The sequence below is a fragment of the Acyrthosiphon pisum genome, chromosome X (assembly GCF_005508785.2).
Source record: "Acyrthosiphon pisum isolate AL4f chromosome X, pea_aphid_22Mar2018_4r6ur, whole genome shotgun sequence".
NCBI classification, from domain to species: domain Eukaryota; kingdom Metazoa; phylum Arthropoda; class Insecta; order Hemiptera; family Aphididae; genus Acyrthosiphon; species Acyrthosiphon pisum.
Window position 1 is genome coordinate 76192139 of NC_042493.1, and position 16104 is coordinate 76208242.

The following is a 16104-nucleotide window of genomic DNA, read 5'->3' on the forward strand; positions in this document are numbered from 1 at the left end:
TCCGTGCCAAAAAAACTACATGTGAATTCTACAGCCCATTCTCCCTTCCATTTAAATAAAATCTGTACAATTATTATTAATGAAGACATTACTATTTTAATTAACATGGCCATTATAGATTTATAGTATCTTTTATAGTTTGGAATTACCCACAGCCAAAATAGAATTATTAGTGTTCAATCAAACATAGGTATTTGTTTTAGGAAAAATGTTTGGGTATATTATAAGAACAGTATTTAAGAGTTCCATATAGCATTTTGTTCAAATAAAAATTGGATAAAATATTTTAAATAACATATCTATCTTTTTTATTAATGCCTTTTGCAAAAAACTATAGAAACTAAATAATTTTCATGATTCCGATGGTAATAATTAATAAACAACAATCAAAGATAATTACAGATAAGACTTGATATTTAATTTAGGATTTTAGAAGATTTATTTATAAATTATAACCAATTTTCTATACAGTTTCAAATTTTGAGTTTGTCCTAATCGAGTGTAGTTGGGTAGCTACTCCTTTTACGCTTTCAAAGTCAGCTGTATAATCCAGTTCATATGCTTATCGTAACTACTATTACAGATTGTATATATTCAAATAAATGTTAAGAAAAAAAGTTTGCACAGAATTTTAATACCAATGGTCATTAAAAGTCTTGATATTTTTATTACAATATTATTTGTATCAAATTTAAAGATAGATTTATGGTAAAATTAATGCATTTCGCAATAATATAATATTTTATATACTGACTTATAATAATAATATGGTTATAAAGATTTTTTCCTGTATGAACCATTATTCACCAATATTTTTTTACCACGAAAGTTCTGGTTTGTTGATAAATGACATAGTTTTTTTGTAGAATGTGATGGTATATATAGCCATTTCAATTGAATACGATATTATGACGCACTCGCCAGTGACGGGACGTGCTCACACGAGTATCATACATATATGCCTCGATACACCTACATTTTTGGCTTTTGCATTTTAAATTGAAAACATTTCCACAAGTATTTTTATTAGCCGAAAAGAAATGAGTTTTTATAGTTTATGATTTTATTTTTATATAATGTTCTATGAAATTGATTTTTAGACTATTTCCACAGAAATGTGTAATATCATGTTATCGAAATTTGTATAGAATGAAGTGGACTTGGACGAGGTCTTGCCAATCATCGGAGAGTTTGGACGATATCAAAAGTTATTGTTGTGGCTCGTCTGTCTGCCCGCATGTATACCATGCGGTTTCGGAGCGTTCAACCAACTGTTCATGTCTGACGTTCCCCCACATTGGTGTTCGGAACCACAACTGTATAATTTTACTGCGGAACAGAGAAAACGAATTTATGAACAAGTAAATGCAATAGTTTAAATCAGTCGCCGAACACACGTGGACACAATATTATTATAATTATTGTTAAAATGTTCAATATAGCTATTATTTTCTTATAGAATTCCTCATTAGGTTATTTAGGTACATAATTATATGTTATCAATATTCAAAAGTGAATAACTATCGCTATTGTGGATTTGATAATACGAATGGGTAGTATAAAACGCATATAGTCGAAGTATTTTATTTAGATTATTAATGAATAATGGATTATTACAACCATAATATTATGCAAAATACGTATACACTGTACAACATGTACAACATTTTTGTAGTAATTTCGTGTAGGGTAAATTTTGTGTAAGTTTTTAATTTTTTTTTTTTTATTGAAAATAAGTAAATATATAAGAACATTCACAATATCTAAAATTAAATACAATAATGGGAAAAATTTGGTGTGGAATTACAATACAAACTGAATGACGCGATAGAAATGTCCAGTGACACGAATAATAACATAGCAAAGAATTATAAAATTAATTCTTATACGATTAAACTGTATGTTTTTTTTTATTGATCGAAATACAACTTTGGCTTCGTATTATGCCATCATTTTTTTTTATAATTAACACTATCATCATATTATTATTTTTATTCAGTTTGTTTATTGTGTTTTAATATTTGTATTATTAAACGTAGATATAATGATTCAAAATAACGTGATCACAACTACCTATATTACGTTATCATTCAGTGAAAACACATAATCACATCGTTTGATCACAGCTTGAGCCTCGAACGTGTCAACGTGAATGACTATAAAACGACTATGCTTTTTCTTAATATTTTAATTGCTAACCAAATCTATTGTTTGATTTTAGAAAGAAGTATAATTCTTTGGGTTTCTTAATATTTGTCCGGTAATCATTTTTGTGTATTCGAAGTCCGTCGCATTATATGACGATCACAATGACGAAATATTGAGTAGTTCTTTAATTATTAATTTTTAGTTTAACGATAGTCTAATAATAAGTCGATTGGGCAAACTCGTGCGCCTGGAGGAGATGAGTGCAATGAATTGTGTACTGTGTAGTATTTTTCGTGTTCTGAGGAACAATAGGTCTACAGAAATGGTTTTGTTTATCTCGTTGTAAACTTGCACATACTATCATCGTTACAGAGTAACGTCACTCAAGTAAAAAATGGATGTATGCGGTATGCAGTTAATTGGACAGAAGTCTTGGTGTCTTCCGAAGTCCACGAAAATTTGGAACAGTTGGTGAACGAAAGTTGGCCTTTGGAGAAATGTAACAGTTGGGAATACGATACGAGTTTCGTAAAGTCTTCAATTGTAATCGATGTGAGTAACCGAAACATGCGCTTAACATTTTTAAAAGTTAGGTAATAATAAATTAGGAAGGTACGTGTACTGCTGCAGTGGCATACCTACCGAAGAGGGTTTTATTTGGGGGGGAGGGGAAGTTAGTACCTAGTTTGGCCAACTATTAAAATTGATCCAGGACAACTTGTTTTTGTTATCTTGTATTGGAGCCATTTCATCATTAGGCAGTTAAAATGTTTTTATAATATGTATGAATGAATAACATATTCAAGTTGTAGGTACATTGTAATACTAATTATGAAAAAAATACTAGCGGTCATGACCTATCATTATTTAGATATAAGAAAGGATAGACAAGTGGGTCACTACTATAATGCAGGGATCGCTATCGACTGGTCAATCATTAGAGGGATATTGGTATTGAAAATTAATTATACCATGCAATCATAATATTTAAGACTATAAACACACTTTTACGCTTTATATAAGGCAGAGTAAATTATTTATTAGCAAAGAAAAACCCCATTTTCAATATTGAAATATTAAAAGAATATTATTATGCTGCATGTAATAAAATAAGTAATGTACCTAAAGAAATAGTGGTCGATCACCAAGTATTTCACATTTTTAATGTAGCCCACTTGCTGGAAAAGGTTGGCGACCCCTGCTGTAATGAATGTGTCGAATTATAATGATTTTAATACATATTGTCAACATTTTAATTTAAAATGCTTATAAAAAAAAATGGTACTAAAGTATTTCCGATATTTTTTAATTGGTAAATGAACAATTTATGGAGGAACTTCGTATTTAATTTTCAAACTTCTTAACCAAGCAAAACAATTTTTACCGACTTCTATAGAAAAAAAAAAAATAATATAAATGTTGAAGTAAATAACCATATAAATAGTTGAAAAGTCAATTTATTTTGAAAATCTTATCTTGTACGGAATATAATCGTATAATGATTTGGTAAAAGTATCTAATATCTAAGACCATTCGTTATTGATTTACTAAAAAAAAACAAAATTTTTCTATAACTGTTTTTGCATAAAAATTAAAGTTTTTTCTTAATTTTTCTTTTGCTCGCTAGCCAATAGAGATTACTTGTACATAATAAATTAATTTCTATAGGAGACACCAAGATAACTACGTTTGGTTGGCTAGTACTTGATAACATTGGAACTTATAATCCCTCTCACCCTCAACTTTTTACCAACATCACTATAACAATTTTTTTCAAAAAAATTGGCCATTATGTACGGTATTTGGTTTTATAAATGGCCAACTGAAAAATTAATAAAACAAATTATTATGCTCCCCCCCACCACTAGGTTCACCTCTGGTAAACTGAAAAAAATTTAATAACAACACATTAAATCAATAGATAAAAATGGCCCTATTATGATAATTTTATGTAATTTAACAGTAGTTTCGACGATAGTAATACAGAACCAAACACATAATATTATAACTATAAGAATTTTTGATGCTTCAATTTTTATTCAGAGTAATATTTAAAATTTGTATGGTAAAAATACCATTAGGCTAAGAGGCTATGTGTGGTCATAAAAAAACGTGACCATCGTAAAACCATAATGTTTGAGATTCGAATAATACCTACCTCGGAAATCGTGGTTAAAAAATGCGATTATTAATTAACTCGAAACACAATATTATGCACCGCAGTGTACTCACGCACGTATAGATTCGATTGTATAAGACCGCAGTGTTATAGGTATTACCATTATTATAAATTTTTTTTTTGTGTTCTAGATACATCGTTACATAATAGCATTATACAGTAGCCCTTTTACCGATTATCAAAGAAGTTCAATTAGTCAATTGAAAACATCGCGGCGGTTTATTAGCTAATTCCGTCCGATGAAATAATTACCCGTATATAGTAATATATAATATCGTATTATATTATTATTGTTATTATTATCGGTGCCATGTGAATGGAAGTAGTAAGAATTAATTGGCTTTCTCGCTCAGAAACGATTACGGTGACAAAGTGCACCGTGAAATTAGTCGGCACGATGCGGCTGTGCCAATCGTACCAATACGCGTTATTACCATTACCTTATATATAACTATAGGGAGAGCGGATATATGTATAATAATAATAATAATAATATAATATTACGATGTACGTTAAACCATACGATTACGATAAAAAAAACTCTAAAAAAAGTTCATTGAACAATGAACGAGTATTATTCCATTATAGTAATTGTATATCCTATTACACTCGTAACAGTTATAGAGTCATGTATTTTTAATTATTGAGAATAAATTATACTGTCGATAATGTACCTGAGTAATCATCCAAATTAATGTATATAAATTATATTATATAAGTACCGTATTCGAATGTACGGCTGTAGGGATTTCAAAGAAATGCGATTAATCGTCGAGTTTGAAAAATAATAATTATGTAAAGCGGAAGTTAAGGTTCACAACATATTTTTTTTTGTTGATTGGAGATTTTCAACAGAAATAATTATTGTGATTCGTTCATACCCTATAGTAAAATGTTTTAAGATTGAATGAACAATATTTTTAAACGTCGTTAACGCTTTACTGAAACTAATCATCAAATACCCTAAATTTTGTTTTTTTTTTATTAAATACCTAATCCTCAAAAACATTTCAGTCCATCAATTATTATTTAATAATTAAGTAACACACAAAATGTATGGTTTTATTCCATAGACTATTGTTTTATTTTGATGCAGATGTATCACAGATATTGGATTCTTAGAGATTATTTTGATAAAAAGCTTAATATGAATAGTTGCATATTATTACATTAATGGAAAATGCTTAACACATACAATTTTAAACCCGTGATAAGTTCACTCTATAGTTTTAAATATTATACACGAAATATTCATTAAATATAAATCATTGGTTTTACTTATTCACCATTTTTAAAGAATTGTTCCCAACGTCCAATGTTTTTTCTAAAGGACGATTTGCGTTTAATTAATACTTAATAGATGTGTTATATGAAAGATTTCGGTCCATTCTACCTTCCCCGTAAAGTGAAAACACATATCGTCAAATCGATCGCAGAACACTAGAAAATCTTGAATGTAAATCAGTCAATTCTAATGTATTATTTTATGCAACTAAAGTAAATTTATTGTACTAAAAATTTAAAAAAAATATATTACGAAAACCAACCCATTACGTGCAGAAAATACAATGCAACGAAAAAGAAAGAAGATAAAAACGTTTTTTTTTTCGTTCTCCGAATTGGCGGCCAGAGAATTTAATTCGCACGCGTAGGAGATAAATGAATTGGATCGGTTGAAAATCAATTTTATTTTTGTAACAAAATAACCCGTAATATTCTTTAATGATTTAATCGTGCGGAATATAAACCAAGACATGGTCCGGAAGTTATAATGTAATTGACTTGTAGAATTTTTAGAGCGGCATATATCGTACCAGGCTTGATTTTCCCCAATATATTGCCCGAAGATATTGTATGCCTTGCAGACGTCTGACACTACGCTGGTCGCTAGAAGAAACAGGTGGTTAGTAGAGGTACCTAATATTTTTTAAGATCGTCAAATAATTATTATTAATTGTCGCTGTGTATAAATCGAAATGAGAATATATTAAAGGTGTTTATAACTGATTTATTACTATCTTATTTTATACACCTGCGCACACTGTCGTCCGATTTGGGTTCCGGAGTGGCAACCCGGTTAAGGCCTGCACATGATATCGTATATCATACCTTTACATTATAATACTGCTGCAGTACACGAGTTTTACGTCACCGACGCCAGTCGAAAACTCGCGGAAAACCGCCGCGCCGAGGTGCGGTTTGAAATGGTAATGACACACGAGTGTACGCTATACATAATAATATATGGGTAGGTACTATAGGTATACAACAACAACAACAACAACAATATTATACATATGTGAGTGAGAGGCGTGTAACAACATAGCAGCGTCGGTCTGGGATTCATTGATGGTATAATATTATAATAAATACGTAATCCGGAAGGTTAACGAAGTGAAGCCTATAATAGTAATATCGACGGCCGCACGCTGTAATTTGTCATCCGATAGAGCGCGTAATAACATATTATTTTAATGTCATGCGTGTGTACAATTTGTATTCACTTTTGCCGTAGGTACAGGCAAACTCGACCTAAGTATAGAGCTACATAATAGTATATTATAATATAGTATAATAATATTATTATATAGTGTATTACAGCTAGCGAGGTAGGTACGTGCCGGTGTAAAATATAATATACCTACGTGGAGGAAAAAAATAACGTTGTCGACCGTCTACACTATTACGCTTTCTCGGTTTCCGAGTACCCTACCTATATCTATAATATCATTGCCGTAGTGTACGTCGTCGACGATGAGTATGTATATCAAATGGACACGTAACATTACGATTAATTCACAAACGATTATTATTTGCGTATCCGATATACATATAATATATAACGTATATGGACTATAGAGTATACACATATGACATTTAATGTACAATACATCATACAACATTTCAATGGTGTATCTATAGAACTTTTTCAAAGGGGTTTGTCGACATAAAATTCAGATGGCGTATGATGCAGTGTACCTACCTTGTATATTATATAGAATATCAATTATAAAATTATATCAACTTGAATAAGACATTTTTAAATGTTTCAACATTGATATTATAATAATATATTTTTGACAGTTAAAAGGTCGTGTACACCATTAGTGGTGTTCTCAGGAATTTTTAATGGGAGGGGGGGCTGTCGATATTTTCTAGGAACATATTATATAGAGAAGCTATCGGCGTACTTAAGAACGGGCACGTAAAAAAAAAGTAAAGAGGGGGTTTAAACCCCATGCCCCTCTCTCTCCCCCGTGAGCACGCTCACGCATACCATGGAGAAAAATGGGGAAAACTCGACTCACGCAACTATATTACAATATTATACTATAGTCGGGAGAATGAAAAGTGTCCGCTGACGATATGATAGCAACCTTTTGTTTTCATCGAAAACAGGGGTTCTAAAACTCGTATCAAACATTATTCTAATACATTTGTATAAGGTAATTGTATCTACTTCTAATACATTTAAAAATACGCGCGCTTTATTTTGCGAAACCATCACAACAATTCATCAACAGAAGCGCGCGTATCAGCGGCCACTTTTCATTCTCCCGACTATAGTACCTACTTTTTTTTAGCGATAATACGAAACAAAAATGTTTACTTTAAAATTGCATTTTACGTTTTATATTCAATATACGAAGATACTATGCACAAACCTAATTAGGTTCTATCACAGTACCGTATCATTACACTTCTGAATGGTTTTTAGTCATATAATATTATGGAACATTTTACCAAAAACACAAATTCAATTAAAATGATTATAACGCGTTCATCATGATGTCTGCGACTGTAGTAGTAAATAACATCTTCTGAACAGCGTTTGATCATAAAAATATATAGACTTCCGTATATACACTATACAGGTCTTAATTAATAATATATAAATGTTTGCAACAGCCAAGTACAAATGAAAGCTTAAGGGTCCCGGTGCCAGTTTTTCAAATTTTCCACAATTCTATAAAATTTGAAAATTAAATTTTATATTTTAGTTGCTACCTCAATTATAAGACTTTTCCACTAATCTACTACCCGATAACTATTTAGGGTGTATTTTATCGAAAAAAATTACTTTACGGGAATAACTCACAAGCTTTATAGAATTGTCGGATTTTGATGAGTATTTTTTTTATCTGAAAGAAGAAGACTTCCTACAGCCCGCATCGATCTCTGATTTTGTATTTTATTTTAAATAATAGTATAAAATAATTTATAAAAAAAGCTAAAAATTGTCTTTTTTAAAGACTTATAATTAAGTTTGAGATGAAAATATCGAAAAAAGGAGTTCGATGCGGGCTGTAAAATATTCTCCTCTATAAATAAAAAAAAAATTATCAAATTTGGTTAACTCTACAGGGCAGGATCATTATTCCCGTAAACCGTGTTTTTGAGGTCAAAATCACATTGGCACCGGGCGCCTTAAGAGTAAAATCACTACGAAGTGGGGTAGGGTTAAACGTGGTTTTTGGAATTTTATTTTGTTAGTGGTTTTGCGGTTTTGTAAAAACACGTTTGAAATGCAAATTTGATTTGTTTTTAACTACATATTATAACGAATCGAACATCACAGGCCATAAAGTAAAAACATTAATTATTTATAATTGCACTGAGCTGATTTTAGATTATAGGTAGCTGGTACACAGAATGATTCAAATTTACAATAATTGAAGTATAATTGATCGTTTGAAAATATCCCGGAAAACCACTTAAACTTTCAAGATTTCACTATCCAAAAAACACTGTTTAATAACGGAGCTGAGAGAATAATATTGATTAAACATTTAAAATAAACACAACCTTCTGGCATATCAATAATAGTAGTACAACGTGAAAATGTGAAATTAATCTTTTGGTCTGAAAAGTAAAATAAATTCATATTAAATTTATAATATATAGGTACCTCATTTATTATGATTTGTTGAAAAATACAAGGAATATTAAGGAAAACATTTCCATCGGCACATGAAGAATTATAGTACTCTGTATTAAAACAAATAATAATATATATATATTAAAATCAGAATTTAATATTATTATACTGTTGAAGAACGTAGTATATGTAATATAAAATTATGTTTGAAAAGTTACAAAATAATATGATTAAAAAATCGTATTATAATCTTTTATGATACGTATTCAAGGCGTACAAAGCAGGCAATTTACTTTGTTTTAATGCACTTTATGAAAACTACTTATTTTTTTTTGAGGGTATTTGTTAAGCATTAAATAATTATTTATCATTATTATGACGTATTATTTATCAGTTCGATTTGGTCTGCGAACATGACATATACCCGACGGTCGGATTAGCAGCTCTAAACTTAGGAGGACCCATTGGAGTGTATTTTTTCGGTGTGTTAAATGACAGGTAAGACAAAATCCAAAAATTCTATAAGTCTTATCATTATATTTTTATTATAACAATCGATTTGTATTATTTTAATGTTTTATAGAATCGGAAGGAGGAAGTCGTATTTTTTGTGTTTGGCTACATTAATTGTCGGTAGCTTGTTAACAGCTTGCGCAATGAATTTCTGGTGGTGGGCCATGTCCAGAGTAATCGTAGGTTTGACTATACCGGCTGTTTATCAAATACCATTTATTATATGTAAGTACAAAATAAATAATTTGAAAAACAAACGTTGTAATAATTTTGAAAAATCGACTTTGTTAATTACCTGAAATTGCTTTAAATTTTCTCCTCACAAAAACAGAATGTATTTAAAGTTACGTATTATTACGTATTTACGTTGTATTCTGAAATGCATAAATAATTATTGTTTAGATGCGATAAACAATAATTGAGCTAAATATTATTAATGTGCGATTTAGAAAGTTCTGTAATTAGCCATAAGTCATTACGTAGGTATATAAAGTATCTAAAATAATATCAGTTTATAATTAGTTTATTTTATATTTCTAATTTCTATGACGTTGTTGTCCTTAAAAACCTATATTTTCAATTTTAATACAAACCAAAGAAATAATTTCACGTTACAATATAACTGAACACTACATTGTTGTGTCACTATGATGATTGAATGACATGAAAGTGTTTTTAGTAAGCCATAACTCATAGTTTATAATGAAATTTACTGAAGATTTGAGTCACTGAATGTTGTCAGGGTAGGATATTAAAAAAATAAATAAACTGTTTGTACTTATACCGACGCTGCAGCAGGAAGGACAAAACGCATTCCACGAAAGATTGTTGTCGAGCCAATTCTATTAGAATATTTATTTCGATCGCATTTGTTTTTTTTACAATAACGATTTGTTATTATATTTTTTATGTTAATGAAATTGATTTTAATACAAACAATAACATATATTATATTCATTTATTCTATACGTTATAAAATCATACACACGAATACGTCATGGTGTGTCAATGTCCTCAATGTAAGATACGACCACCCGAGTCTATAGTTTCTTCTACCCACCCATTTTATTAATATTTTTTTTTTATAAATAGTAAATACTTACCTATTCAATAAAAATAAATAATTCAACTTCAAACTAGTTCATTACATTAGAATCTTAGATTTTTTAGCTATAGAAATGTAAATTGTTTGATCTTGAGATTGTGTGAAATAAGAAGTGTTTATAAAAGGTACCTACTTTATTTGAATCAGTTTTTTTTGTTATTTCTTAATTGAGTATATGATGATACTTCGTTAAACAAGTGATGTGTTATAAATCATCCAACAATTTTAATAATAAAATAATCCACAATTAAATCAAATTAAAAAATATTTATACATTGTATAGGTATTGCAATAATTTTGTAGTTGTTACGAATTTCAAACCTCGTGTTTGAATAGGTGTATACATTTTTTAAACAAAAATGTTTAAATATTTGGAATCAGATTCAAAAAAGACAATAATGGAATTGCACTCGATCCGATGATTTCATAGAACTTATAAATAGTAGGTATAGGTATTTAGTTGACAATAGTTTTGCATTCATTTTTGTGTGTCGAATGATTAACTAATATATAGAAATAGACGTAAAAGTTTGTGCAGATCCGCAATTATTGACGACCAACATTAAATCTTGTCGATAATTTTTTCCAACGATATTTATGTGTGATATGATAAAAATACATAAATCTTGTTTAAAATTGAGTTATAATATATTTTAGTAGGTACATTTTCTTCTGTCTATGTGTGATTATTTTATTTAGGTAAGTACCGTTATCTCAGATGTCTCAAACTTAAATTATCAACGAGCTATATATTTATATGTCAAACGTTTGCGAGAAAAATACCTTTTACTTTTTTTACTTAATTAATACTAAATCAAAAATAAACATAATAATTTAAGACAAAATTTATTTCTTCTATTGATTATAATTATTATAATGTAGGTTACTGTATTAAACACTATAGGTACTATAAAGAGGTACATATTGATTTTTTGTTAAATAATTATTTCTATTTATATTAAAAATGTTTGAAACGTTTTTTGCTGGCCACACTGAAAAGGTTTAGGGTAGAAAGTTTGAGACCACTTATTAAATAATTTATTAATCATTAAAAATAATTTAATTACTTTATTTTTTTTTAATATTTAATTTAATTTAATTTTGACGTGATTTCATTTAATTCCATATAAGAAAATAAATTATATATTTTATAACGAAGAACATGTAAATGAGGTGCAGTATATCCCCGTGTGTAGTTTTCGGATGATTATAAAAACATTACATATTTATTAAGCCTGAGTGAAATTCTACCATTTGGTAGGTACACTCTATTGTCCCGAACGTAACTCGACAAAAACAATAGTGCAATTCGACCCTAACGTGTATTTTAATGTACATAGTATTATTTTCAAAGGTTAAATTTATTCCTTCTCTCACGACCACAATCAATGATCAAATATGTCCTGTAGATTGTCTTAATAGTCGCAATATAGAGTACTTACCAAATACATAATTTTTATTATTATAGCATATAAATAAAATTATTTACCTACCGACAATAATTATGACATACCTAACAGACAGACACAGGAATAACAAATATTGTCATCGTGACGACGAGAAATCGAATAACGATAACTAAAATATATTATAATATAAAATTATGACAATCAGATGTTTTCTTCTTAGCTCTGGAACTTGTCGGACCTAACTACAGGTCGTTCATTACTGTGATGACGTGTATGTTCTACACACTCGGCCTGGTGTTGTTGTCCGGCGTTACGTACTACGTGCGAAATTGGGTGTACTTGGCATTGGCGACGTCCACCCCGTTCACACTGTACTTCATATACTGGTGGCAAGTTAAAAATATATTCATTATCGTGAACGAACACGTCGTGTTCAACATGGACACTGTGGCTTTATTTTAAAATGAGCGTGTCCCGTGTGCGTCTGTCGCACGACCAGACTCGATGTTGCACACAAACACACATCAAATACGATTTTGCGTTACAGGTTCTTACCGGAATCGCCGAGATGGTTACTGGCCAAAGGCCGGATCGAAGAGGCGCTGAAAATACTCGAAACCCTGGCCAGGATCAACGGGACCGTGCTCCCAGATTCGTTCAAACAGAAACTGAAGGTAATATGATATAGTCTGTTATTTTAATCAAATTGGTGATTTATTTATAGATCACAAAATATTTGTGATCTTTGACTATGTTTTGTAAGTCACTCTCACATTTTTTTATAGTTGATTATTCATTATAGACGTATACACCTTTTTTTTTTTTTTTTTTTTTTCCGTGGTATCGAGAACCAGAGGGGGGACCGCGTTAGCATTACTTCCCCCCTGGCCCCCATCGTTTATTGAATTAATCAACAACATTACATACACTATAACAGTGGGACAATCCCCCACATGCTATTATTCAACAAATAATTATTTTACAAACGGATTGAACAAGGAAGTCAGTCGGCAGGCTCCGCGGCTTGGCGTATTCTCTCCTCCTCCTCTTTGGTTGATAGAATCCCTTCCACCATGATGTAAAACTGCCGAAAGGTCTCCTCAGCGTTCCTCAGCATCGTCCACTTCTCGTTCGGGTCCGCCGGCAGCTGGTCGAACGGGGGGCCGCATACAATTTCTCCGATGTCGGCTGTTGATAGACTGTGTCCCAGCTGGGTGGCCAGCGGGAAGACGTATACACCTGGTACCTAATAATTACTATGTTAGTGTAAACAGAAAAATAGTAGCACACTATCATATAATATTATATGCAATAACAAATAAAAAAACATATAAAAATTTTTTTTCCCCAAGAAAGATATTATGCAAAATATTTGATAGGTTAAACATTTTAATAACATTTTTATCTTCTATATACATATAGGAGACTGCCCCTATTCACTCATCAACGCCCATACCAAACCGCTGGGTCTAGAGACTTGACATTTTGTGCAGAGGTTCTTTAAGCAATTTAGGAGCGCACTAAGAAAGGATTTTTCAAAATTCGGTCCTAAAGGGGTAAAAGGGGGTGGAAAGATTACAATAGTGGCGCCATCTATCAAGTAATATTTAATTTAAATATACAATATTGGTTTTAAAATATAAAACGTACATACTTGATATTTGGAATAGTGGTTCCTTTATTGATCTAGATGTGCAATAAGAAAGAATTTTCTTATATTCATATTTTAAAGAGGTGGTCAAACAGATTTCTTAATATTCACGGGTTTTTTTTTTAAATGAATGGTTGTAGGTTATATATGCGAATTATTTCACAAAGCTAGGTATAATATTAGTCTGGTTTGTCCGTAAAAATAAAATAAAATAACTGCCCAAAATATATTAATATATAAATATTAAATACTCCTAAAAATCCGGAATGATCAGCCATAACTTAAATACTATTTTAGGTACACTGTATACAAATTTTTTTTCAACTACAAAGCTTTACTAATATAGACTATATTCTGTCTCCCACCTCGCTAAGTCCACAATCTACCACATGTTAGGTAGATTTCCTACCTGATAATATACTGTTCGCATAACCATAAACGAAACTCGCGGGCCATAATATAATTTTGCTTCCATACCTATATATGCACAACGAATTACACCCAAAAGGAGTTAAATTATCACAATTTTTTCCCGGGAAACGCCGGGTTATTCAGTTAGTTTTACCGTATGCTATCGATATCTATGTAATGAATCATTAATCATTTCTAATGATATTAGTAAATTCAATCTAATAAGTTACTATAATATGTGAGCAATGTCTAAACATATGTCTATTTTGCGAATTCATCATATTTTGTTGTCTAATCGTTATCTAATCAAAGCAGTAAATAGAATCTTAGCATAGAAAGAAAAAGTTTACAAAACAAGTATGTTATAACAATATTATGTTTAGTAGAACTATTGGGCTATTTTGAGTTAACAAAAATGATAATGGAAAAATTAATTATTAAATAAGTAACTTCTATTATTCGTGTTTATTCACACGCTATACACCAACGTGATATTTTAATCACCTACGCGTAATACTAATAGAAAAATTAGTATCTTTTAAATTCTGAGCAAATTTCTTTATTTGTTAAACAATGATGTGTATATTTGATTGTTTTTGTGATTATTTTTTAGATCAGAATAAATGTTTCTATTTTTGACGCAGATTTTGGTGTCTTTAGTTGTTGGTGGTCACTGGATACTTGTTGTTGTCCGGTAAATATAGGCGTCGTTGAGAAGTGAGGATATGACACAGATACATAATGCGAAATTGAACGTACAACGGACATTAGATTTTATTAGAACTAAATATTATTATGAATTACACTCTGTCTCACTTGAAATGGTCGGTGGTTGTCATCACGGACCTGGTTATTCTCGTAGAACCAAGGCAGGTCGCTGTCTATGCCACTGGTCCATTCGTTCAGCTGGCTTCTCTCCCCTATCCCGAGATTAAGTAAGGTGGAAAAATCAACAGAGTCACAATGTTTGTATCTTGAAGTGGTGCATAGGCGCAAATAGCAAAAATATTTTGAGGGGGACTAAAGCCCCTCCTATAATATTAATTAAATATGCTTAGTACTATACTACTAATTACTGACTTTTGAACTGGGGGGACATGGCAGAAATGTGGGGGACTCAGTTCTCCAAGCCCCCCCTCCCCTATTTGCGCCAATGAAGTGGTGGTTTTTTACGCAAAACTAGTTTTCGGCATAATTAGTTTAGTTTTTTTGGTGTAAATAAAGAACTAATAACCGTTAAATTTTTTTCGGATGTTTAGATTACCATTTTCTATTTACAATAAAGTTTTTACAATATTTTGACGCTTTTTGAGCTATTTATAGTTTATACTCATAAGAATATTTCGATTTCTATGAGTTTTTTAATACTATTGTCGGTAAAAATACAATTTAATACATGGTTTATCATAAATTGTTGTTGATGGAAATAAAAAAATTAGTAGAGCAAAAATCCACAGTTATTTTGTATGAGCGTTAAAAGTTATTATTTTGATAAAATTTTACAAAATCACGAAAATTTTCAAATTATTTTAAGTTAGAAATTCGTAATAAATTGTCTATTTGTTCCTATCTAAGGTTTTAAAATGAAATACAAAATTCCTTTCAAAAAAAAAAAAGTTTACTGGAAAGTCTGAACAATTTTTTATGAGCATTTCAAGTTGAAATTTTTTTCACATTCGTTTTTTTCCGTAAATGAAATTACTTGACTTAAGGAAAATTGAACGATTTACTTATCTTGTTGTAATTCAAAAATATATTGCTGAAGATACTATAAATTTTCACCTAATGATTATTTTATCATTTTCTATA

The 16104-nt window shown here is 30.2% G+C and overlaps 1 protein-coding gene across 1 annotated transcript in view; it reads left to right on the top strand.

Annotated features, from left to right (window-relative positions):
• Window positions 1–16104, top strand: part of LOC103307814 (carcinine transporter) — a 28819-nt gene that overhangs the window by 948 nt on the left and 11767 nt on the right. Inside the window, exons 2-7 of the mRNA XM_008180141.3 lie at window positions 1149–1361; window positions 2521–2700; window positions 9601–9704; window positions 9790–9944; window positions 12454–12622; window positions 12781–12907. Of these exons, the coding sequence (XP_008178363.1) occupies window positions 1149–1361; window positions 2521–2700; window positions 9601–9704; window positions 9790–9944; window positions 12454–12622; window positions 12781–12907 (948 nt within the window). The remainder of the gene's footprint in view (window positions 1–1148; window positions 1362–2520; window positions 2701–9600; window positions 9705–9789; window positions 9945–12453; window positions 12623–12780; window positions 12908–16104) is intronic.